This window comes from Canis aureus, chromosome 19, assembly GCF_053574225.1.
Source record: "Canis aureus isolate CA01 chromosome 19, VMU_Caureus_v.1.0, whole genome shotgun sequence".
NCBI lineage: Eukaryota > Metazoa > Chordata > Mammalia > Carnivora > Canidae > Canis > Canis aureus.
Window position 1 is genome coordinate 4,751,727 of NC_135629.1, and position 25,420 is coordinate 4,777,146.

A 25,420-nucleotide genomic window follows, 5' to 3' on the forward strand; every position below is an offset into this window, starting at 1 on the left:
AGAAGCGGCAAGGCTCCCACACAGCCATGTGAGCCATAGTACTCTTCCTTCATCAGTCATGGGGAATGCTGGCCAGCATCCTAGGAACTGCCCTGGGCTCCTTTGCTGAGGTTGATGATGATGATAAAAGACCCCAGCCTACAAGGAGCCAACAGACAGACCCCTTCCTGCTTTCCTGCAAAGGTGAGGCGCCTCTTACCGCAGGGCATTGTGGGAGTCTGAGAACCCATTGGCCTCCGTGTCCTTCACAATTGTCCAGTCAAAGACCAGCCCAGCCAGGGTGCTGAATGTGTTCCCTGTAAGAGCAGATGGTGGGGGGCAGAAATGCAGCAGAGTTAACTGGGGTCCAGGAGAAGGGGAAAACACAGTCAGTACCACCCCTCTGCAAAGCAGGTGTCATGCCTCCATTTCAGGAAAGAAGAACTGAGGCCTACAGGGTCAGGGTCACATGACCATGAAGGGCTCACCTGGGATGTGAACCCAAGTCCCAGGTGAGCGCTCGTGTTCTTCCCACTGCACCTCCAGCCTTTGACTGCTCATGACAGGCCCAGGGTAGCATGTGACACCCACCCCTCACATCTACAAGTACTTTACAGTCTAGGCGAGACTGGAGTCATTTATTCCTCCTTCCTCTCCCTCTGCAGAGAAAGAAGCTGGGGATGAAGAGCAGCATCTTGTCTCTTTGCCTGGATGCCGAGATTCCCAGGGTCCCAGTGTAGAGGAGATGGCAAGCCACCCAAGCTGGCCTTAGCTCTGAAGTTCAGCTTGCTGTCCGTGAGCCTTCTGACCAGATGTCAGGACAAGCAGAGCCTAACCGATGACTAGGCGATGATTTTGGAGATAGGACTCAGAGGGGGTCCTAACACTCTGCAAAGACCTTCTTAGTGTAAGTACAAGGTCTGGTTCCATGTAGATGCCCTACAACAGGGTGGGAGATAGAAACCAGTAGGTCTAAAACCAGATCTCTGAGGAGCCATGGCTTTGCTTTTACCTACACAACGCTGCTTTTACATTTTTGGGTTATTTCCCATCGTTTCAAATTAAGAAATGCAATATATATATATATCCAGCTTCCAAGTTGTCTTGAAAAGTCTACTGATCCACCCAGTCCCTCTGCTTAGCCTTCTTGAAAGGATCATGGTCTCAGATTTGCCACATTCCCCACCATGCTCTGTTGTCGCCCTCCCCATAGTCTTCATCTATATTCCCTGTCTGCCCAGCAACCCAAATAAGAACATCTGAAATCTAGAAAAGCTCTTTCTACAGTGCAAAGGGCAAGGCATTTAGAGTCTGACAGGCCCCAGGTCCCACCCCATCCCACCTGTGAGATCTCAGAAGCCAAGCACAGCAGGGCGTGGCAAAAGCTCCAGAAAACTGGGCCGTCCTGGCCATTACTTTTAGGGCAACATAGAGTTACTCTGTGACCCAGTAATTCTACTCCTGGGTATGCGCCCAAGAGAAATGAAAAGCTTTGTCTTCACAAAGACTTGCACATGAATATTCAAAGCAGCATTATTCACAACAGTCAAAAGGTAGAAGCAACCTAAATGTCCATCAACAAATGAATGGATAAACAAATGTGCTCTATCCATACAATGGGATATTATTCAGCCATAAAAAGGAAGGAAATACTCAGTACAATATGAATGAACCTTGAAAACATTATGCTAAGTGAAAGAAACCAGACTCAAAAGACCATACGTTGTATGATTCTATTTATATAAAATGTCCACAATAGACAAATCTATATACACTAAAAGCAGCAGCTGCCAGGGGCTGGAGAGAGGAAAGAATGGGAACTAACTGCTCAAGGGTACTGAGTTTCCTGCAGTGATGAAAATGTTCTAAAATTACCTAGTGGTGATGGTTGTACAACTTTGTGAATATATCAAAAACCACTGAACTGTACACTTTAAGTGGATGAATTTCATGGTATATGAATCTCAAAAATAAATCTTTTTTTAAAAGTAACATAAGACAGGAAATAAAACAGAGCGGTCAAGAGCAGGGCTTGGCAAACCACATCACACTGCCAGTTTCTGTAAATTAATTTTTATTAGAACACAGTCACTATGCATCCTCTATGATTGCTTTGGAGCAACAGCGGGAGACCAGAGACAGTGTGGCCATATGCTATATGGCCCTTCACAGGAAAAGTCTGCAGAGCACTGGCCAAGAGAGTGGACTTAGGGGCCAGGATGGAGCTTAGACTCTGGTTCTGCTACACACTAACTACATGTCTTCTCCCTGCACACACGTGTGTTCATACTCTGTGCCTCGGATTCATCATCTGGATATGAAATGAGGTTAGAACATGCAAAGTGCTCAGAGGAGTGCCTGGCCTCCGCGTGGCCTCAAGCTTGGTCATTTGTTCCTAAGATCATTGAGTAATTCCCACAGAACCCTGCTCCTATCATCTCACTGCACAAACCCTTTCCCCGGCTCCCTCTGCTTTCAGACCAGTGCAAACCCCCATGTCTGACATGCAAGATCCTTTACATCCTGCATCCCCCACCATGGCACCTGCTTCAAGTTTAGTCTCCTCCAGAATAAAATGGCCTTCTGAGGTGGTCAAACACCATACTCCTCATGACTTGGTCAAACAGCATGTCCCTAAGAATCTGTCTTGACCTCTGTCCCCCACACCCAACTGCCAACCCTCCCTGAGGTTGCCTCACATCGGATTTGATGACAAGCAGCACTTACTGAGATGCATGTGGGCCCCCCATGGCCTGAGCTACTGAGACAGAAGCCAGCCCTTCCTTCCCAGCACCTGGCAGGATGCCCAGCAGGTAGAACTGCTCAGGTGCCACCTGGCTCGCTGAGACCTACTACGGGCTGCCCAGCTCTAAGCCCTTTACACACTTCTCACCAAATCCTTGCAACTCCCCTGCCCCCGATAAGCACCACTATCTCAATTTCATAGACCAGAAAATAGTTCAGAAAAGTGAGGCAGCTTATCTGATAAATGAATAGACAGGAAGGAGAGACCTGAAAGATGCTCTAGAACAGGGATTTTTTGTCCCCAGGGGACATCTGGCAATGGCTGGAGATACTTTTGGTCCTCAAAACTTGGGGAGTTCTACTACCTTTCATAGGTAAAGGCCAGGGAGGTTGCTGAACATCCTATAACATCCTAGACAAAAAAAAAAAAAAAAAAAACATCCTAGACAGACTCTACCACAAATAATTATCCAGCCCCAAGTGTGGATACTAGCAAGCTGGGAAATTCTGATCTAGAGAACTTTATTTTTAAGCAGAGGGAGCTGGAGAGGTCAGGGAAGATTTCAAAGACAAGGGAAGGCAAGGACTGGGCTTAAGTTTTGTGAGATCCCTCACTTGAACGGTGTCTATTGCCCAACTTTCTCCCATAGGAATCTTAGCCTACAAATTTCCCTTTGCTCAGCTTCCCAAGAGGTTAGGCTGCAACCAAGACAGCCCAAGAACAGATCTTCTAAGAACCCCAGAACAATCCAATATTGGATCCAGTGAAGTAAAGTGAAAGACGGTGCAAGGGACAGCACGTAGACATCTCCCAGCGTGCACACACATTCGCATGTGTGCCCTGCAGTCTGGACCAGGAAGCCAACCCCAGCCCTCAAAGCCAGGCAAGGAGAAGGCTCCCACTGTTTCCAGAGTGGTGATTCAGTGAGCCTCTCCCAGCCTCTCATTGCTGCCAAGACATTGGATGTCAGCTTCCCAAAGGTATGCCTTTACCCAGCACAATCCCGTGCACAGGCATGGAATCTGTCTCCAGGGATGCCGAATCTCTCATCTCACAGGCCCTGCTGCAGAGGCCAAGGGGTGCCACCTCCCAAGGCCTGGGGGCTACTCAGAGTGGTCCTGACCTCTTCAGCGTCTCCCCAGCACTAACCCTGCCATCCTGGCTGGAACAGCCCTCCACGGGGGAACAGCAGGGCCAGACGTGGAGGGACAGAGAAGCAGACTGTCAGGGGCACGTCCTCACCTTCAGAGTCCAGAGCCTGGATCTTCAGCTCCAGGGGAGAGTCCTCCAGGTAGAGTTCACGGGTAGTGGAGACAATCTGAATGCCGTGGATGAGGTCGACGATGGCATCACAGCGCAGGACCTGGCCCGTGGCTGGAGGGATGGGAATAGAGGGGTTGGCACAGAAGGCGGCACCCCGACCCCACCTCCAGGGTCTCATAGCTCAGGTACTCTTGCACTTTGGCAAAGATGAGAGCAACCAACAAAACCACGGCCATGAAATGGAGCCGGGTGATCCTCAGAAGCCAAGCTGCTGACCAGCACGCAGGCCTTCTCAAAGTCAGCGTGGACCTGTACGGAGTAAGGGCTCGGAGGCATTTTCATCACCCCTCTTGCACTTTTGCAAGGTGAGCACCAGCATTTTAGGCTGTGTATGAGAAAACTCCTCAGAGAAAATCTGGTTTTGATGGGGTGTGACCATTAAGTTAAATGGCCAGGATACATTGTGATGAGTTAGCATCCAGAAAGATAACACTGTTCTGAATGCTTGCCCCTACACTAAAATTAGGAACTGCACCCAGAGTTTGTTTGCTTTGCACTGGTGTTTTCACACAAGACTATCAACTGTACTATAGAATAAAAGAGTTGTGTGAGCAAGCACAGAGTTTTTTACTTGCCCCATAAATAAGATACATAAATGGCATTACCTGGAGAATTCTCCAGTTAAAAATAATGGCATGTGACACAAAATCATTCTGACCATTCTCCAGGCACCATATGAAAACCTGTGTACTGTTAATGGTACCTTGTTTGAAAGCACTACATCAAAAGCCATAAAATATATTCATATGTAAAACTGGGAATCTATCCTTGGCAGAAAATAGCTTCAAAGAATCCAAAATTGTTCTCTGTACAAACATATTTACTTTTCTGTATATGCTGGAACAGACATCTGAAAACAATCTAAAGTCCAATAGAAGGGGATCCTTACAGGACAACCCCCCATGAGGAATATTATTCAGCCATTAAAAATGACTCTAATAAAAATAAGAACTTTTCATATCATGTTAAGTGGAAGAAAACATGACAGGAAATGACATTAATTGTCTTCTAAGCATTTTACAACCATAGGATGTTAAGTTAAATATGGGGTAGTAAAAGAATTGCAACAACTTTCTTCACTTTGACTCAATACCCACAGAGGAGTTATCTGGGTAACAAATAATTATTTATAAATTAAAGTCAGGGGATGCCTGGGTGGCTCAGTGGTTGAGCATCTGCCTTTGGCTCAGGTCGTGATCCCAGGGTCCCAGGATTGAGTCCCACATCAGGGTGCCCACGGGGAGCCTGCTTCTCCCTCTGCCTATGTCTCTGCCTCTCTCTGTGTCTCTCATGAATAAATGAATACAATCTTTAAAAAAAAAAAAAGAAATGAAAGCCAGCCTCCACGAGAGGGAAAACAGGACACAGTGCTGTTGGGAGGGACTAGAGCTGGTGCTGCTTGCTTGGCCTTCCCTCCTGCCTGAGCATCCTTTGCCCCAACAAGAGAAAGAGAAAGCACTGCCAAGGGCGGGCTACATGGCCAAGGTCTCAGTGGGGTAATTCCCAACTCTTGTCCCTGCCAGGGTTCCCACAGGGCACTCGAAGCTCTTACTGATGTCCTCGGCGAAGATGATGCTGGTCAGGCGGGCAGGCTGAGACAGGCGTGCCTGCACCACTGCCTTTTGGGAGCACTGCGCTTCATCCGCTCCCAGTGGCTCTATACTGGCCACCTCTGGCCGGGTAGATGACCTGCGACAAGAAGGTAAGAACTGACTCTCTGAAGCATCCCCAAGAGGCACAGCGGGGCCCAGAAGCCAAAGGTGCAATTCCCCATCTGGAGCTCCATCCCAGACTTAAACGGAGAACAAAGGTGGGCAGCATCCAGGATCTTCACACCCGGGAAGACATGGGGCCTGGCTGATGCCCCTCCAAATAGGAGAACGATCACCTGAGTGCATGGGACCTCTACACACGTTTCTGCCGAACAAATTAAACAGGACACCTAACACATGGGAACAATCTCCGTGATCAGTAGATGGTCACCTTACAAGACTAATCTATGCAACTAGAAATGACTCTCTATCGGTGGGAAAACTGCCTATGGTGTCTGGTTAGGAGGAACCGCTGTGTATCCCTGCTGACCTCTGGGCGAGCCTGGCACATAGCAGGTACCCGGACAGCTCTAAACAGGTCTTATAAAACCTGGACATCCTCAACTGTAAGGATAACAACAATTGCGATCATAAAATCCTGATGTGCACAAAGCTGACATTACAGAGAAGATGGGGAGAGAGACCAGTAACATCTATAAGGTGACTTTCTATTGGGAGACAGGGCTTGACAACAACAGGATGAAGGGATAGCATGGCTGGGGGAGTGAGCCAAGGTTAGTGCCATGGTTTCTCACCTATGACACAGGCTAACAACAGTTTCCGAGTTGAGGCGGGATGGGAATGAGTGGCTATGGGCAGAGCAGATACTTCACAGAAAGTACTGAGTGAGCATGTGTCATTGTAGTTCTCTGCAGACAGGAAGCTCAGGGGAGCCTCTGGGGGAGACCCCTCAGTGAATACCACACAAAGATCTGGTGTTTCAGGCAAGGTCCTGATGTGGGAACAGCCAGGAGCGCTTCAAGAACAGGAGGGCTAGTGTGATCTGAGACCTGAGACTCAGGTCAGGGAGCTGGGCAGCGGCTGAGGTCAAGGAGATGGGAGGTACTGGCCAGAGCCTGTGCTCTTAACCAACACCCTGACCTGCTAATGGCTTTTATTGAGAATTGTTCAAAATTTGGAGTCTAATCATCAGGGAAATGTAAGTCAAAACTACAATGTGAGATCATTACCTCACACCTGTTAGAATGGCTATTATCAAAAAGAGATAACAAGTGCTGGCAAGGAGGTGGGAAAAAGGGAGCCCTCCTGTACTATTGGTGGGAATGCAAGCTGGTGCAGCCACTCTGGAAAACAGTATAGAGGTTCCTCCAAAAAAAAATTAAAATAGAGCTACCATATGATCCATCAATTCCACTTCTGAGAATATATCCTGAGGAAATGAAATCACTAACTTGAAGAGATATCTGCACTCCCAAGTTTATTGCAGCACTCTTCACAATAACCAAGACATGGAAACAACCTAAGTGTCCATCAATTGTCAAATGCATAAAGAAAATGTGGAACACACACATACACACACACAATCACACTGGAATATTACTCAGCCACAAAATAGGAAATCCTGCCTTTTGTGGCAACACGGATGGGCCCTCAGGGTGTTATGCTCAGTGAAACAAGTCAGAGAGAAAGACAAATACTATATGAGCTTACTTATATGTGAACTCTAAAAGCAACCAAACCCATAGATGCAGAGAACAGATTGGTGGTCGCCAGAGGTGGGGCGGAGTGGGGAGGAAATGGGAGAAGGGGATCAAAAGGGACAAACTTACCTTTAACTTACTTTAACTTACTGTAACTATGTATGTGATGGGTGGTAACTAGACTTACTGTGATCATTTTGCAATATACACATGTATCAACTCATTATGTTGTACACCTTAAACTAGTACAATGTGATATGCCAAGTACATCTCAATAAAAAAATCCTTAAAGGAGATGGCAGGAACAGAGATCAGGGAGGCACTAGAGGCCAGAAGCAAAGAGCTTGGATCTGTTCCAAAAGCAATGACAAGCCCCTGGGGGATCTTAAGCAGGTGCACGATCCAGTCCGCTGCACACTCTACAGAGCAGAAAACAAGGTGTTCCCCTCAGGGAGTTGGCAGTATAATTCAGGACCTAGGGAAGGAGGGCCCCCCATGCAGAGTGTCCAACACTCATTCCCAGGGGCTTGCACTCAGCACCCTGATCACAGCAGGCTCTTCCAGTCTTAGCTTCCTTCCCTACCCTTTGCTTAATTAAATTCACTGGAACACCATCGATCTGGGATATTCAGAAAGAAACTCATAAGAAAAAAAAAATGCCTGGTATTAAAAAGCAATGGTGTGAAATGTAGCCAAAGAGACATCTCCACGTCTGCTGGCATGTCACGGGTTGGGTGTCTCTCCAGGGCCAGGTAGGCACAGCAGCACCTCCTCACACACCTGAGGATGCTCTCATGGCACCAACACCACAGACATGCCGAGCTGCTGGTGGGGTGCCTGGAGACGCATCAACACCTCCACTCAAAGTAGTCAGAACAGAAACCTCACCCACTGTGTTAAGGAAGGAGCCCCAAGCCCCTGAGGAAGTGCACTGCAGTCCCCTCGCAGAGGGTTTTCTTCTGAGAAAACAGCATGTCAGAGACTAAGGAAAGACAAAGTGGGCAGGGACGCATACACAGGTAAGAAAGTGAGAGGAGGTGCCTGTGACAATGCGCCTCACACCATGCTAGAAACACACTTCATTTAGCTGGTGGCAGCTCTGGGACTCAAAGATAGTTTTGTTTCTTCTTTTTAAAGATTTTATTTATTTGAGAGAGAGAGAGCATGAGAGAGAGAGAGAGCACAGCAGAGGGGAGAGGCAGGGGTAGAAGGAGAAGCAGTCTCCCCACTGAGCAGGGAGCCTGAATGTGGGGCTCGATCCCAGGACCTCAAGATCATGATCTGAGCCAAAGGCAGATGCTTAACCAACTGAGCCACTCAGGCGCCCCTCTAGATAATTTTCAGGGGCACCTGGGTGGCTCAGTGGTTGAGTGTCTGCCTTTGGCCCAGGTCGTGATCCCCAGGTCCTGGGATCCAGTCCCACATTGGGCTCCTCGCAGGGAGCTTGCTTCTCCCTCTGCCTGTGTCTCTGCCTCTGTCTCTCATGAACAAATAAATAAAATCTTTAAAAAAAATTTTTTAAATTAAGATAGTTTTCAAAGACTGTTAAACAACACAAACACACACATATATAAAACACGTGGAACTGAGTGTGGAAACAAGAAAATTAGAAAACTCACACGGATGAGAAGAGGCTAAGAAGGCAGGACAAAAAAACCACAATGTGGATCCCATCCAGGAACAGAAGAAGAACATCCATGGGAAAACTGTGACATGCAAATAGTCTAGAGGTTGGTGACTATTCACTGGTGTTCATTTCTTCATCTTGATGAACGTTCCTGGTTGTGGACACATGAACTTCAGGGAAGCTGGGTAAAGGGTATAAGGAATCTCTATATTATCTTTGCAACATTTCTATAAATCTAAAATTATTCCAGGGCAGCCTGGGTGGCTCAGCAGTTTAGCGTGCCACCTTCAGCCCAGGGTGTAATCCTGCAGACTTGGGATCGAGTCCCGCATTAGGCTCCCTGCATGGAGCCTGCTTCTCCCTCTGCCTGTGTCTCTGCCTTTCTCTCTCTCTGTGTCTCTCATGAATAAATAAATAAAATCTTTTTAAAAAAATAAAAGTAAAATAAACTTATTCCACAATTTAAAATTTAAAAAAGACAAAAACAAAAAACAAAAAATAAATTAATTAAAAAAAGACGCGGTAGGGGGTAAATACACCAAGCACAGAGGATGTTTAGGGCATGAAACTATGCTGTCTGATATGATGATGATGACACAAGTGATTGTACGTTTGTCCAAACCCATGGGACGTAGGATGCCAAGTATGAGCCATGATGTAAGCTAAAGACTTTGGTTGCCAATGATGTGTTGATGTAGGTTCACTGATTCTAACAAATGTTGACAGTGGAGGATGTTACAGGGGGTGCTCTGTAATATGGGATTTCTGTGATTTTGGCTCAATTTCTGTGAAGGCTGAAATTGCTCTCAAAAATAAAGTTTATTTCAAAAGACAATTCATCATATCCCACTTCTATGCTTCAGAAACAGTGTGGTATATGTCTTGCTTGCTCCCTGGCCCCTTGGTGGCCAGACCTGGGGGCTCCCAGTCTGGGCTGAAAACACCTCCTCACTTTTCTGAATCTCAGTCTCCTCAAGACTAAAACAAGGACAGCTACCTCTTCTCCCGCTACCTCACAGCAGCGAGCTAATCTGAGACGGAGCCCCGGGTAATGAATCAATACAGGTAAGAACGGTGCTAGGCCAGGAATCAGGAATTCTCTCTCCCGCATCCCCCCGCCCTTGCAGGGCTGCCACCTAAAGGCCCTGGCAGCCTGGAGGTCTGGCTGGAAACACCCCACCTCTCCCTCTAGGCCTGCGTGCTGCCAGGTGAGGTTCAGTCCAGATGAACCTGTCCGAGAGAAAGCTGGCAGATCACATTTAGCCTTAACAATCGCCTTAACAAAACTCACAGGTGAAATTAATTTAACAGACTCTTGGTTAGAGCAGTTTGAGATTCACACAAAATTGAGTGCTAACTAGGGAGAGTTCCCATACTCTGTACCCCCCACACACTTGTCAACATGCCTCAAGGGAGGGTACGTCTGTGACAACTGGGAACCCACACTGACACATCACCATCACCCAGAGCCTACAGTTTACGTGGGAGTTCATTCTCGGGGCTGCAGTCTGTATGAGGACATGTATCCAGCATCTGTAACCCACACTTAGTGGTTTCACTGCCCTAGAAAACCTTGTGCTCCACCGATTCATTCCTATTTTTTAAAAAGTTCCTATTAAAAAGACATTATTAAGGGGCGCCTGGGTGGCTCAGTCAGTTAAGCGTCTGCCTTTGGCTCAGGTCATGAATTCAAGGTCCTGGGATTGAGCCCCAACTTTGGTTTCCTGCCCAGCAGGGAGCCTGCTTCTCCCTCTCCCTCTGCCTGCTTTTTTTTCTCTCTCTCTCCCAAATGAATAAATCTTAAAAAAAAAAAAGCCATACTAAAGCAATAGAGGAATTAATTTTAATTATACCTATGATGTAACCCAACACATCCCAGACGTCCTCATTCCAACACACTGCCCAGCGACACCCCAGGCACTCATCGCCACTTGAGGAGACGATGGCCCAGGCCAGCCAGCTCTGCGGACTGCTCTGCAGGTGGAGAGCCAGGTAGGCACATACTCCTCTCGATCCACCTCCTGTCCCGGGGTTATCTTCTAACCCCTGCCAAGGCCTGGCTTGGGAGTTGGCGGGTGCTGAGTGCTCTTAGCACCTCTTGAGAAAGTTTCCCCTCTTCACCTTTAGGGCTGATCCAAGGGTGCTAAGTCTCCAGATAACAGCCTCCAGATAAGACAAAGCAGCATGCTGGACCTCCAGCTGGAAGGAGGCGCCCACCCCATCCTGAGGCCTGCAGGCTGTCCTAGCATCCCAGCCAGGAGACAGGGGGATCCCACGCAGGGGAGACAGGCTCCAGCACAGGCTGGCAGCAGGCTTCAGCCTCAGTCACTGCACCTGCTCAACTCGGCTAAGCTGGGGCAATGGGAGCCACACTCCTTAACAGGGCATCTGGGAGGGCCAGAAAGCACCTCATAAGAAACACTAAAGTGCCGAGAAACGTCGGCAGATGTGGCAGACGGCCAGGCCTGGGACAGACCATGCCACATTCCCTACCCGCTCATGTCGCCAACAAATTTTCTCTGATCTCCAGGATGCTGCATCTGAAGCTTCTGGAATGGCTCATGCCAGCCCCCTACAGGAGGGTTTATGACAGCCTAGGGTTGTGTTTCTGTTACCAGCAGAAGGGCTCTTTTCAGTTATCTGACATTTTCTGGGACATCCTGAGGCCTGCCTGCTTCAGCTGGTACTTTAAAGAGGCACAAAAGAACCTCAGAATCCAAAAAATAAATAAATAAATAAATAAAAAATAAAAAAAAAGAACCTCAGAATCCAGTAATTGTGTGTCTCTGTCACAGTGAGGTTCACATGGAATATAGGTGAAAAAGCATATTCGAAAGTGTTTGTCGGGAATGTGTCAGGCAGGCATCCTTGGGACTCGAAGCCCAAACGGAGACTGCCAGGGGAAGGGGGTAAAAACACTGGGCAGCAACCAGGACAGAGGGGCACCTGGTGGCTCAGTTGAGCATCTGCCTTTGAGTCCCACGTCGGGCTCCCTGCAGGGAGACTGCTTCTCCCTCTGCCTGTGTCTCCGCCTCTGTCACTCTCATGATTCAACTTCTAAATATAAATATTTCCCCCTAACAGTGAACATAACTTAGAGAATGGCTGTTGTGCCCTCACTGTACAGGGAAGTAAACAGAGGCTCAGAAAGAGGGAACTGGTTATGGGCCATGCTGAGGGCCAGGGCCAGCACACATGTGATCCAAGGCCAAATTTGGGTGTCTTCTGCTCTTCAAGTCCCCTTCTGGATACACAGAAGTGCTCTCTCTGCATCTCACAGATCTCCAAGTGGGCTTAAAAAACTGTACAGATGCTCTGGAAGGGTAGGCTGGCTCCATCCGGGGCTGGGCATGAAGACCTGGCTACACATATGCAATTCTGGCATATTTCTGCTTCCAGGATCTGGCAAAAGAATCACCTTTTCCAGAGAGGGAGAACGGGTAATTCTCAAAACACAACAGTTAATCACACGAAGCCAGGCACACAGGGGCAGGGAGTGGCAGAGGAGATAAGAGAGGGAATGATGAGCAAGAGCACCTCACATCTGGCTAGTGCTGAGACCTCAAGGGACTATTTTTTTATTAAAAAATAAAAGTATGGGACACCTGGCTGGCTCAGTTGGAAGAGCATGTGACTCTTGATCTTGGGGTCATGAGTTCAAGCCCCATGGGGGCTATAGCGATTACCCAAATAAATAAAACTTTAAAATATAATATAAAAAGGTGCTGGGGGAGTTCAATAATCTTATGTGTCAGCTTGACTGGGTCAAGAGGTCACTTGGGTAAACATTATTCTGGGTGTTTCTGCAAGGGTATTTTTGGATGAGATTAACATTTAAACCAGTAGACTAAGTAGATTGCCCTAATGTCAGTGGGCCTCACCCAATCAGTTGAAGGCCTGAATAGACCAAAAGAGCTGATCCTCTTCCAATTAAGAATTTCTCTTGTCTGACTGCCTTTGTATTGGGACATTGGCTTATTGCCTTCAGACTCAAACAAACATCAGCTTTTCCTGGGTCTCCAGCCTGCAGCCTTTAGATGAGAGTTTTATCATTGGCTTTCCTGGGTCTCTAGTTTTGCCAACTCATCCTGTAGATCTTGGGGTTTGTGAGCCTCCAAAATCACATGGGCCAATTCCTTATAATAAATCTCTTTAAATATAATAAAATTATATACTATTGGTCCTGTTTCTCTAGAAAATCCTTACTAATACAGGGAGAAGGAAAAAGATCACAAAGGGGATTGTCCACCATGTGTTATGCCCAGAGCTGAAAACTGATACCCATCAGATTACTTATCCTCCAGCATGCCCATCTGGGAAAATGAAGCTGAGGCTTAGAGAGGTCCAGCAATTTCCCCAAAGCCACACAGCTGTAAGTGGCAGGGCCAGGGATCACAACAAGGTCTGTGCAACAAAAGGTCCAATATTTCTCCCACTTCATGAGTCTCTTCCCCAGGGTATGGCACACACAACACTGGAGAGGAGTGGTACACAGATGAACTGATTTCAATGGACTCTTTATGTATTTCAATCATTATTCTTTCATTTTAAATTGTTTTAGGAAAAATAAATATATTAAACTCATGAGCTCATAGACGTTAATACTGAAGACAACATCAATATCAAAAAAAAAAGAGAGAGAGACATTTTGTTGAAATAGTAAATTCCAATATCGTCATACATAAAAAGGCCCAACTCTGACAGGGGCACAAAGCATCTGCAGTTTGACAGCGTGGGTGGCGTGGGGTCCAGGGAGAGTGAGGGGCTGAGCCTCGCCACACCAGCCACATCTCCTCTCTGGTACTATTGTATCCACTACCATTTCCCAAGGTTTCCAGAAAAACAAAGACAGAGCAGCCTTGCACAGTGATACAAACAGCTCTGAAAACACGTCCTGGCTTGTACATCTTTCCACTTCCCCCCAGTTTAAATTAACTGCCACTCCGCAGAAAGGACTGGTGGTGCCTCAGCTGGCACACACTTGCTTCCTCCCTAGGTCTCGGCAGGGGCCAGCAGGTCTGTCCCACCATCTCACACACCAGCACTCCCCAGGGCCCCCGGGACAGGCTCCAGTGGCTTTCCTGGGCCCCTGTGCAGGGTGGTAAGCAGCACTTGGTGATGCTCTCTCACCCGTGGCTGTCTGCTTGCTACCAGGTAAGGCCCTAAGATGGCACAGTGCTGCCACTCACCAGCTGTGTGGCCTTTGGCAGATGATTCAACCTCTCTGGGCCTCGGTTTCATCTACACAATGGAATAAACATCATTCCTGCCGCAAAGGATTGGGGGCTTAGATGGCATAGAAAATATTAAACTCTTACCACGGGCCTTGTACATAGGAAGCTCACAAGTTCAGGAAACAGAAGGTGGTTCCCAAATGAGGGGTCTTTGGTACAGTTCTGACCACAAGAACTTTGCTTGTTAAAGACAGTTAGACAGGGATGCCTGGCTGGCTCAGTTGGTGGAACGTGCAGCACATGATCTTGGGGTTGTAAGTTTGAGCCTCATTTGGGTACAGACGTTACTTAAAATGAAATCTTAAAAATGAATGAAGGCAGTCAGGTAGACAATGCAGGTCCTTCTATACCGTGATCACTTATGCCTCACGCTGTCCATCCCCTTCCCTGAGTGATGGTCCCTGCTGTCAGGGCCCCCACGGCAGCTTCACCATGAGCCCCACCACCCACAAAAGCAGACATCTTCAGAACCACAAGCAAAGATTCAAGTCCAAGACAGGGTTGCTGGCCTGAGGCCACACTGCTGGCAAGATCTCAAGCCACTGGACTTGGAGTCTAACCTCTACTCAGAAGCCCGCTTCTCCCTCCACCCTACCCCAGCTCTCACACCTTCATTCTTTTGCTGCTGCTGTTCCTGCCACTTCACACACCCTTCTCCAAGCTCTCTGGCTACACAGCCTTCATAGCTCACAGTAAATGGCAGCTCTTCCATGGACCCATCCCCAAGCCTCCTCACACCTCTCCTCTCAGGCCCACAGCCCCACAGGTCCTCCATGGGGTCCCTAATACACACAATCATTCATTCATTCATTCACCAAATCCATACTGACTGGGTCACATGCCATATTTCAGGTACTGTTCTAAGTGCTGGGGAGTACACCAAAGTACAAAATCTGCATTAGTCCCCACCTTCATGAAGCCTTCATCTCAGTGAGAAACAAAACAAATAAGCGAATATAGGATCTTACACAATAGGGCTGTGAACAAACATAAAGCAGGGATGGGAAAGGTTGTGATTTTCAGGAGGATGATCAGAGGAGGGCTAACAGAGAGGATGACTTTTTTTTAAAGATTTTATTTATTTATTCATGAGAGACACAGACAGAGAGGCAGAGACATAGGTGAAGGGAGAAGCAGGCTCCCTGTGGGGAGCCCAATGTGGGACTCAATCCCAGGACCCCGGGATCACACCCCAAGCCAAAGGCAGATGCTCAAGCACTGAGCCACCCAGGTGCCCCAAGAGGGTGACGTATGAACACAGCCTCAAATGTGTCTGAAGCAGAGGCCATCATTGGCTCTTTGAACATCTGGAAGAAGAGCATTCAAGGCAAAAGGATCAACATGCCCAAATGGCTCAAGCCAAAGGCTCAGCAATGACCCTCTTCCTGTCCAACTTCCCTCAGAGACAGTGTGAGGACAGAGCCTGTGGCCTGTTCCTTCCTTGCCCCCACTGGCCCTAGCACAAGACTCTGGTACAAGGTCCTATAGATGCCTTGTCAGGCTATAGATTCTCTTCTATTCCTCATTTGCTACAAATTTTTATCATGAATGGACACTGAATGCTTTGCACCTATGGAGACAACTAATTATATGGCTTTTATTCTTCATTCTATGGATATGGTGAATTACACTGATTGCTAAAGTTAAACCAACATTGCATTCCTGGGATTTACCCCAGTGGGTCATGACGACACATCACTCTATTTTAGATTTTTCTGGATTTGATTTGCTCTTATTTTATGAAAGAATGTTTTACCTTTGGCCTGTGGATTTCTTTTTCTTGTAATGTTTTCGTTTGGTCTGCAATCAGTGGAATGCTGGCCTCATAAAAATGGCCTAGGAAATAATCACTCTTTGTCTCCTTCCCAGAAGAGTTCATAAAAAATGTGTACTACTTCTTCCTTAAATGTTTCATAGGATTTACAGACAGGTCATCTGGGCTTGGAATTTTCTTTATGAGAGGGTTTTTGATTATACACCTAATTTTACCAAATGCCGTAAATGGAACAGAAGGCAAGGAGGATGTCACTCCTGTAGGGGGCTTATGTTGGATTTTGGCTGCCCAGCCTCCATCCACATCTTTCAGTTTACAGCACCCAGCTTTTCTGTGAGTGGTGCCTCTCCTCCACTCTTAGACACATAAGGCTCCAGAGAGTTTCACACTTCTCTGGACACGAGAAGGCCGGTGGCTGGGGCCTGGCCAGTTGGCTCTGTGTTCACCTGGCCAGAGAGGGTTTCAGCCCTAAGCATGTGCCCAGGTGAGTTAGCCAGAAAGGGCCATGTGGCCTCTGTTCCACTAGACTTGCCTCTAGGGGTTGTACGGCTGGAACTGTGATCTTGCTTCCCCAGGAGAGTACCTGGCCAGAGCTAAGACAAGAGGACTGAGAAACCCAGGTCCTGCTAACAATCAGGGAAACCCTGCAGGACAGAATTCAGTGCCAGGAGCCCAAGCAACATTCCTTTGTTTTATTTAAACTGTTTTGGCTTGAGCCAAATGCACCACAAATGTTTCATTTGCTCCAAACATCTTATTAAAACCCCCATCTGACGGGCGCCTGGGTGGTGGCTCAGTCGGTTGAGCTTGGGAGCCTTGATCTCAGCTCAGGTCTTGATCTCGTGGTCATGAGTTCGGGCCCCACACTGGGTTCCATGGTGGGTGTGGAGCCTACTTAAAAACAAAAGACCAAAAAAAAAACAAACAAACAAACAAACAAAAAAAGACCATTTGATACCCCAGGAGACCCCCACATGGACATTAAGTCACCAGCCCGAGCTCACATTCCCAGAAAAACAGCTCGGTCCAGCCTAGTTCTGGACTCCTGCTCTGGACACTGCCCTACTCCCTAATGCTGAACACACAACTCTTCAAAACAGGGCCAAAGGCCTCTGGCCCCATCAGGCCTGCCCATGGGGAGGGCCTGGGCTCCCAGATTCCAGCAGAAGATGGCCTCAACCCCCTCCTGAATCATTACCCCACCTGTATCTTTCAGACTGCTTTTGAAAAGTGTCATTGGTTTTATTAAACCAACCAATGGCTGAGAAGCACCAGCACGACTCCCCGTGTATCCCAGAATCACGCCAGCTCTGGGGTAGGTGACCTGGTTTTGAATGTGGCTCTTCCACTAACTGGTTCCTGATCTCTGGCTCCCAAATTGCACAGGGAGTGGTCATTCTTACCAAAAAGGGTTTTGTTTTTAGGATTAAATGGGGAGTAATAGAAAGGGACTAGCAAAAAAATGGGTTCTGCTATTCTGGTTCCCACTGCCACACACCCCCTGTGTGATATCTGAAGCCTCTGGATGTGCATCTGTGGCCTGTGGGGGAGCCAGCTGGACACCTGCATGTCTGCCAACCCCTCCCCACCTTCCAGGCCCCCTCCCGGACCAGTCACATCCAAGTACACCCTTGTATCTTTCCCTTATTTTTTTTTCTTTTAAATTGATTCTTCTTTAAAGAAAAAGTACTTGGAGAGAAAACCTTCTATCACTAGTATAAATGGAAAGCCAATACCATTTGCCATACATCTCAGGTAAACCATAAAAACAAACATGAATCAAAACAATGTGACTAGGCTCTGGGGGAGGGGGCACTGCTTCCTGCAAAGGTTCTGGGCTCATGTCCCTGCTCACAGGAGACAGGCAAATATTCCACGGTGTTAAGGAAAGCAGAATGGTGGCTTCCGGGGGCTGCAGGAGGAGGAAGGGGGTGGTGGTGTTCCCTGTCTGATGGGATCAGAGTTTCAGTTGAAGATTATAGAAAAGTCCTGGAGGTAGATGGTGGGGATGGTGGCACAACAGTGAGAATGTCATTAAACACCACAACTGTATACCTAAAAACAATTAACACGGCAAATTTTACAGTATGTATGTCTTACCATAATTTTTTAAAAAATGTAAATAGCATATTGGCATCAGAGAGACATTTTTATGTTGAGGAACTCTAAAGACTGACTGTGGCTGTTGAAGGGGTTAATCTCACACACGGTGGGTGCTCTGGGGCCCCACTGCCCCAGGGGAGCCATTCCCCACTCCTCAGAACACAGGAACAGGAGCGGGGCAGGGGAGCTCAAGGACACAGGAGCGTCAGGCCAGAAAGCAAGAGTCCAAAAGGAGAAGTGAGAGATGTCCAAAGAACAGGGGTGGGTGGGGGCGGGGAAAGCATAGCCCACCCGCCATCCACCTGCGTGCCAGCCCCTCTGCAGCAGAGACAGGGCCTGCAGGGAGGAAGCCACCCAGAGGGGCTGGCAGAGGAAGCAGGAAGAAAACAACCCAGCACCAGGTCAACTCTAGTCAACATACACTTCCCGGCACCTCCCTCAGCAGGTCCATGAGGGGAAATGAGGGAGGCCCCACCAGCCCTGCGGGGACCGGAGTTGCGGGTAGCCCCCGAGGCTGATGCAGAGCAGAGCAGAGATCCAGGCCCTGAGAACCAACTGGTCCCAGGCTAACACAGCCCAAGTCCTGACCCCAGCAAGCCACTTCCTATCTCCTAACCACGGCCCACAAGGTCCCACATGGCCCGGCCCCTGCCAACTTCTCTAACCTCACCCTTCCCCTCACCGAGCTTGCCTTCTCTGTGCCCCTCTAGCAAGTCCGGCCCCTCCTCAGGCCTTTGCACTTGCTGCTCCTCTGGCTGATACGAGCTCAAGTCCCAGGCCAGCTTCAAAAAGGGTTTTCTCCTGACCACGTTCTCCAGAATGGCACATCACCCTCTTCTGCAATCGTTATACACATGCTATTTTATGTCCTTTGCAGACTTATTACCACACAAAAGGCAGCCCCTGTCATCTTCGTTTATTATTTAACTCTCCCAACCAGCTGCAGGCTCCAGGAATGGTGCCTATGCCCACTATTCCATGACCCAGGATGAGGAGTAGTGCCCGGATGGGCTGTAAGCACAAACACGCATCACCTGGTAAGTGGATCCCCAGCCCTCACCTGGCAATCAGTGTTGCTGGTCAGGGCTTGTCCTCCCAGGGAATCTGGGCAGGCTGGTTCTTCACAGTGAGCACTGGTGGGCCACTGGCTGAATTAAACCCACTTTTCAGGTTAAGCCTCCACACTATAAATGCTTTATTTTAATTTTAGTGCCTGACTCTCCAATTTCCCCTGGGTCCTACTGCCTCCTCACCAATCCAGCTTCCAGCATGCAAACACCCCCGTCCTGCAGGTTGAGTCGGTGGGCTCAGCATAAGGCAGCTGGGTGGAATGACTTTCCAACTTGGCTCAGTGTGCAGAGGGGTTTCCGGAAGAGCCCAAGGAAATGGCAGGCCCCCTTTCTCTCCCACTTTCCCCAGGCTACAAGGGGACTGGTCACTTCCTTCCATTGGGGGCAGGCCCAGAGGCCCTGAGAGGTGCCACTGGCCTTGGACCTCGCACAGCTGCAGGTCAACAGAGGGGCTGTTGGCTCTTCCATGCCTACTGCTTCCCAAGGATGATCTGAGGTATGTGGGACACAACACCCACCATGACAAGTTCCACCGAGTGGGGACCCATGCAGCAGGACGGGGGTCCCATTTGCTCCTCCAAGAAGGCTTATGCCTGTGGCTGAGAAGTGCACCGTGGCAGAGGGGCTGTTGGCTCTTCCATGCCTACTGCTTCCCAAGGATGATCTGAGGTGTGTGGGACACAACACCCACCATGACAAGTTCCACCGAGTGGGGACCCATGCAGCAGGACAGGGGTCCCATTTGTTCCTCCAAGAAGGCTTATGCCTGTGGCTGAGAAGTGTACCGTGGTTCAGGACCAAGCCTGGCAGACACACCAGGCAGCTCCAGGGTGCCTCGGGGAGACTTTGAGGAGCAGGAAAGGGGGAGAATTCTGAGCACAGCAGTTTAGTGGGGGCTGCAGGATGCCCTGCCTGGATGTCGATCCAACTCCCCTCAGCTTGCAGCGCTGCATGCAGCTCACGGTGTACACACACAACCTTATCCAGTCAAACACCCTTGACCAAGAGGGCTGCCTCACCCAGAGGCCGGGGAGGTTGCACAACACCCCCTTCCCCCTGCAGCAGCCAATGGCCAGCTGATCACGGGTGAAAGAAAAGCTCAAAAGCTTGCTCTACCCTGCACCTCAAGGGAGGTGGACCTGAAGTGGAATTCAACTCCACAGGGTCACAAGGGCCATACAGACTTTCTCTAGGACCACATCCTTGCTCATCTCCTTCCTCTTTCCTATCCTGCCTCCCAGGAGAGCACACTCTCAAATAAACTACATACAACCAAATCCTCGTCTCTGGCTGTACTGGGAAACCAACCCAAGATACTCACTTTCTCCAAGACTGGGGAAACCAGAACACTGTGGGACTTTGATCACAGGGAAAAGCATAAGCAGATGGTGGAAGAGCAACCAAGCAGAATGGTGCTCAGACACTCAAAGCTTAGGAAGACAATGAAGCACCATAGAAGAATACTTGAGTCTTAATATGAGCTGGAGAAGCTAGGGTCAGTTGGTGGAGCATGCAACTCTTGATCTCAGGGTCGTGAGTTCAAGCCCCATGTTGGGTGTAGAGATTACTTAAAAATAAAATCTTAAAAAAAAAAAAAACGGCCTAATGAAAGATATTTCATAGAACATTTTCAGTAACACGAAATAGCCAAAAGAAGAATAAGAAACTTGTCTCACAACCAGCAATGCAACTAGAAGGATTCAATCAGTGTCTAGCAAACACACCAGAGGCCACAAGTCCCTGAGTGGGGTGGGAATGGGGGCATCCCTGTGAGCTCCCACTTGACTCAGAAACTATCACCACAGACCTTCCTCCACTTATGACACTGTTAGGCCCCAATAAACCTACCCTGAGTTGAAAATATCTCAAGTCGAAAGCGCATATGATACACCAAACACACCAGAGATCATAGTGCAGCCTGGCCTACTCTAATCATGCTGGGAACACTTACGTTAGCCTGCAGTTGGACAAAATCCTCTAACACAGATCTGTTTGATGATAAAGTACTGAGTATATCATGTAACTTACTGAATACTATATTGAAAGTGAAAAACAGAATGTTGTATGAGTACAGAATGGTTGTAAGGGTATCTGTTGTTGACTCTGTGATCATGTGGCTGAACTGGAGCTGAGGCTGCAGCCACTGCCCAGCACCATGGGACAGTGTCATATTGCATGTCACTAGCCTGGGAAAAGATCCAAATTTGAAATTCCAAGTACAGTTTCTACTGAATGAGTATCATTCTTGCACCTTCATTATAAAGTTGAACAATCTAAGTGGAACTATTGTTAATCAGGGTCCATCTGTATTTATGTGACATCACACACAGCCCTTCCTTCTGAGGCTCAGAGTACAACATGGGCAATTTATACTACATGATCTCTATGACTCCTATGGCCCAAAAACTGTCTAATGATCTGATGCTATAAAATCAAGAAACAGGAAAAGTGAACTTAGACCCACTGGCTGAGGCATGCAGTAATTTCTGTAAGCTTGGAGCCTGGCACCAAATTCAAAGGATTGAGTAAGAATTCCCCCAATGTCCAGGAGAGTTTTTATTTTTCATTTTTTTAATCTTCATGTCAGATTTAACAATGAACTTCTTGGATGAAGAGGTTATTTTCCTCCCAGGTTTAGATAACTGCAGATAAATAGCTTGTCTGCATGCCAACTCTTAAAATTTCCAAAAGAGTCTTCAAAAACTACAGCAACAGAGGACCAAAGTAGGAACAGCACTACTAAAAATAAATATTTTCAATGCTTGATTGATGGAAGGTTTTCCTATGAAGTTAAGGGGAAAATCACAACCACAAAACACCTCTGAGGAGACACTTAAGTGAGGCAGTCACACATTTGCAATAAAAATTATGGATCAGATGCCAAACAAGCTATAAGGTACTTAGCACTTCTCTGATGTATAAGAGATTAGGAATCATTTTTTTTTCTTCTCCCCCCTCCCTTCCCTTCTTCCTAAGAAGCTATACAAATAAATTAAAAACCACCAGCCTCTCTCAGAAAAGAAAATGTATTTAGAGAAAGGGAAAAAAAAAAAAAGGTTACTTCAGAAAAAAATAAAAAAAACACAGCTATAGAATCTCAAAGGAAGTAGCGTACAAATTCATTTGAAGCCAGCTGTTTTCAAAAACTGGCTTCCTCTTTTCTTGCCTGTCAAGAAGAAAAGACACCTTCAACCAGAGAGCAGGTTTGCATCTCCTGAAAGGAGGGACTAATGGCTCATCTTCCCACACCAGACAACGCCCGAGGACACCTGGGTGGCTCAGCGGTTGAGCCTCTGCCTTCAGCTCTGGGTGTGATCCCAGGGTCCTGGGATTGAGTCCTGCATCGGGCTCCCCTGCATCGGGCTCCCCGCAGGGAGCCTGCTTCTCAATCTGCTTGTGTCTCTGTCTCTCTATTTATCTCATGAATGAATAAATAAAATCTAAAAAAAAAAAAAAAAAGACAATGCCCTAGTCAGGGATATAGAAGACTTTATGCTGAAGGTCAGCCTCTGATACCAAGGCAGGAACAAGACCCTTCAGGTGCATCAGGCACTAAACCCAAAATGCAATTGGCTGACACAGCATGGCCTTATTTCAGGAGGCCAACTTTCAGAAAATAAATAGCTGCTGTAGTACACTTGAAGAAGAATGCTCCTCTGGGCTCTGAGGACCATACTTGCATATATGTGCAGACTGACATACAAACAGACTTAAAACACACACACACACACACACCCCTGGTTCTGTAACAGAGATCGTGCCTTGGTAAGCCTCCACACTGACCTTGGCAAAAGACAGGTGAAGAAAGGGAGAGGCAAAAAGTGTAGCCTACAGGCCAGCAGCCAGAGAGCTGCCTTTGATCTCCCGTCTCCACCCTGCAGGAGGAGAAGCCGCCTTCTCCTCAAGGTGCTGGAGGGAAGGTCAGGACCACATCACCCTGCCCAGCCAGGAGCTAGCCAGGTCTCTCTGTCTCGGGGGAGGAGGAGGGGGAGGAGGAAACGGGGAACAGAGGCCTCTAGTTTCATTACTTTCTGCGGTTTCCAATATCCCATCCCCCACCCCCAATGCAGGATTCCGGAGTTCCCCCAGGAAGCCAGGAGGAGAGCTGGGGAAAAAAAGCCTGGGTTTTGAGCATAAAGGCCTAACCTCACCCTGGACAACCTGGGGTGAATCACCAACCATTCCTTGCCTTTCATTTCTCATCTGTAAAATGGGTCCCCGGGGTTTCCCGCGCGAGTCCTTTCATCACAGGTTTAATGTTCCTCCCAATGAGGCCGAACGGGTGTAATTCTTCCCACACAGACCCAATTCCCACACCAGTTTGGCGCCGAGAGGAGGCTCCCCCCACCACTAGACGAAATCAAGAAATCTGCGTCTCCAGACTCGGCTCTGCAGGGCCCGGACCACCGCCCGCCGGAGTCCCGGACAACAAGGGGAAGTTAGGCAACGTGGGTGGACCCCCGGCCCCGGGGCACCCCCTTCCCGGGGCCCTCCGCGGCGTCGGGCGCCCTCCTCAAGTGAGGCCGACCCGGGGCCCCTCCTCGCCCGCAAACACCGGCACACACCGCCGCCGGCCAGGCCCCGCTCCCCTCGGCCCCAGCGGCCCGCAGGCCCGGCGGCGCCATGCGCAGGGGCGGCCCCCAGCGCGCACGCCGCCGAGCCCGCCGCCAGCCGCTCCGGCCGCCCTGGCCCGGGGAGCGCGCCGCGCACCTGCTGCGCGCCCGCCTGCCGCAGCGCCCCCGCCCGCCCCGCCGCGCCCTCCCCGCCCCGCCGCCCCCGGCCGCCCCGCCGCGCCCTCCCCGCCCCGCCGCCCCCGGCCGCCCCGCCGCGCCCTCCCCGCCCCGCCGCCCCCGCCCGCCCCGCCGCGCCCTCCCCGCCCCGCCGCCCCCGGCCGCCCCGCCGCGCCCTCCCCGCCCCGCCGCCCCCGGCCGCCCCGCCGCGCCCTCCCCGCCCCCGGCCGCCCCGCCGCGCCCTCCCCGCCCCGCGCCCGCCCGGCCTGGAAGCCGCGCGCCCGCAGGCCTCGCCGCCCCGGCCAGCGACTCGCGGCCGCGCTCTCCCCGCCCTCCCCGCGCCGCCGCACCTGCCGCGCCCCCGCCCGCCCGCCCGGCCCGGCCCGGGCCCCTCCTCGGCCGTGGGCCGCGCGCCTCACCAGCGGTAGCAGCCCTCCGAGGCCTCCAGCGTGAAGTTCACGCGCGTGGCCCGCGTGAAGGGCAGCAGCACTTTGGGGATGTTGAGCTTGGCCGCCGCGGCGGCCGGGCCCAGCGCCAGCAGCACCGGGAGCGCGAGCAGCAGCCTCGGCGGCCCCCGGCCCCGCGCCGCCATCCTCGCGGCGCTTCACCTCCCGCGACCCGGCGCCCGGCCGCCCGCGCGCTCCCCCTCGCGCTCCCCCTCGCGCCCTCGCTCCCGCCCGCGCGCCGGGCCGGCAGGTGATAAGCGCGGGAGGGAGGAGGCGGGGCGAGGGCCGCGGCCCAGGGCCACTTCCTGGGCCCGCGGGCCCGAGCGCGGGAACTGAGGGGGCCGAGCCCGCGGCGACCCCACCCCCGGCCCAGGCCCGCGCCCCCTCGAGCGCGCGGGGCGGAGGGAGCGTCTGGAGCGCGCGCCTGGGCCACGCGGTGCGGGCCCGGGGGAGGGGGCGGAGGGGCGCGTAGGAGGTGGGGCGCGCGCCCCGGGGCTCGGGGGACCGGGCCTGAGCCCGAGCCGCGGGCGGCGGGCGGCGGGAGCGGGGCCGGGGCGCGCCCACGCGGGGCCGAACTGCACGCGCGCGCGCCTGCGGGCCACCCTCCGGCCGCGCGGGAACCCCTGCGCGGTCTTCTGGTGTCCACGCTCACCCCCGTGGGTTCAAACTCTGGCTGTACCCGGCGCAGTGCCTTCCAGCCGCCCGTGCGCCCATTCGCTGGGCGAGTGAGCCTGGCGGGTTGGGGGGGGCGCGCAAACGAGGCCGCGGAGCCTCGGTGACCCGGAGCTCGTCGGAGAGACGGACAGACACCCTGGAAATCGGGAATGCGGAGCGCCGAGGTGCACCGCATTCCGCTGGTACTTTCTAGAAGAGGGACCCGGGTTCCGCAAGCTGCAGCGACCTGCTGAGGCAGCGGGCCCCGCTGGGTGCTTCCTCCCTCCTTAACCTCCACGCAGCCTTGCCAGAGGGAGGTTATGATCCCCATTTCACCAGGAGGAAACAGATTGAGCGGTCCAAAGATCACCCAACAAGGGCACCGCTAGGATTCTCAGATCCCAAAGCCCTTGTTTTCTGTGCTACACATCTCCTGTCTTCTTTAAGTCTTAGGGAGGTTACCCAAAGGGTGGATTTAGGG

The 25,420-nt window shown here is 50.4% G+C and overlaps 1 protein-coding gene across 2 annotated transcripts in view; it reads right to left on the bottom strand.

Annotated features, from left to right (window-relative positions):
- The window catches only part of NUP210 (nucleoporin 210), a 105,051-nt gene extending 80,589 nt beyond the window's left edge, over positions 1–24,462 (bottom strand). For both annotated transcript variants that reach the window (XR_013357360.1, XM_077857670.1), the window contains exons 1-4: positions 24,259–24,462; positions 5,601–5,737; positions 3,968–4,099; positions 200–296 (exon numbers count right to left, since the gene is read on the bottom strand). Coding sequence is in view for 1 of the 2 variants with exons in the window: in XM_077857670.1 (XP_077713796.1) it covers positions 200–296; positions 3,968–4,099; positions 5,601–5,737; positions 24,259–24,431 (539 nt within the window). In the remaining variant the exon portion in view is untranslated. The remainder of the gene's footprint in view (positions 1–199; positions 297–3,967; positions 4,100–5,600; positions 5,738–24,258) is intronic.
- Positions 24,463–25,420: the final 958 nt, after the last annotated feature.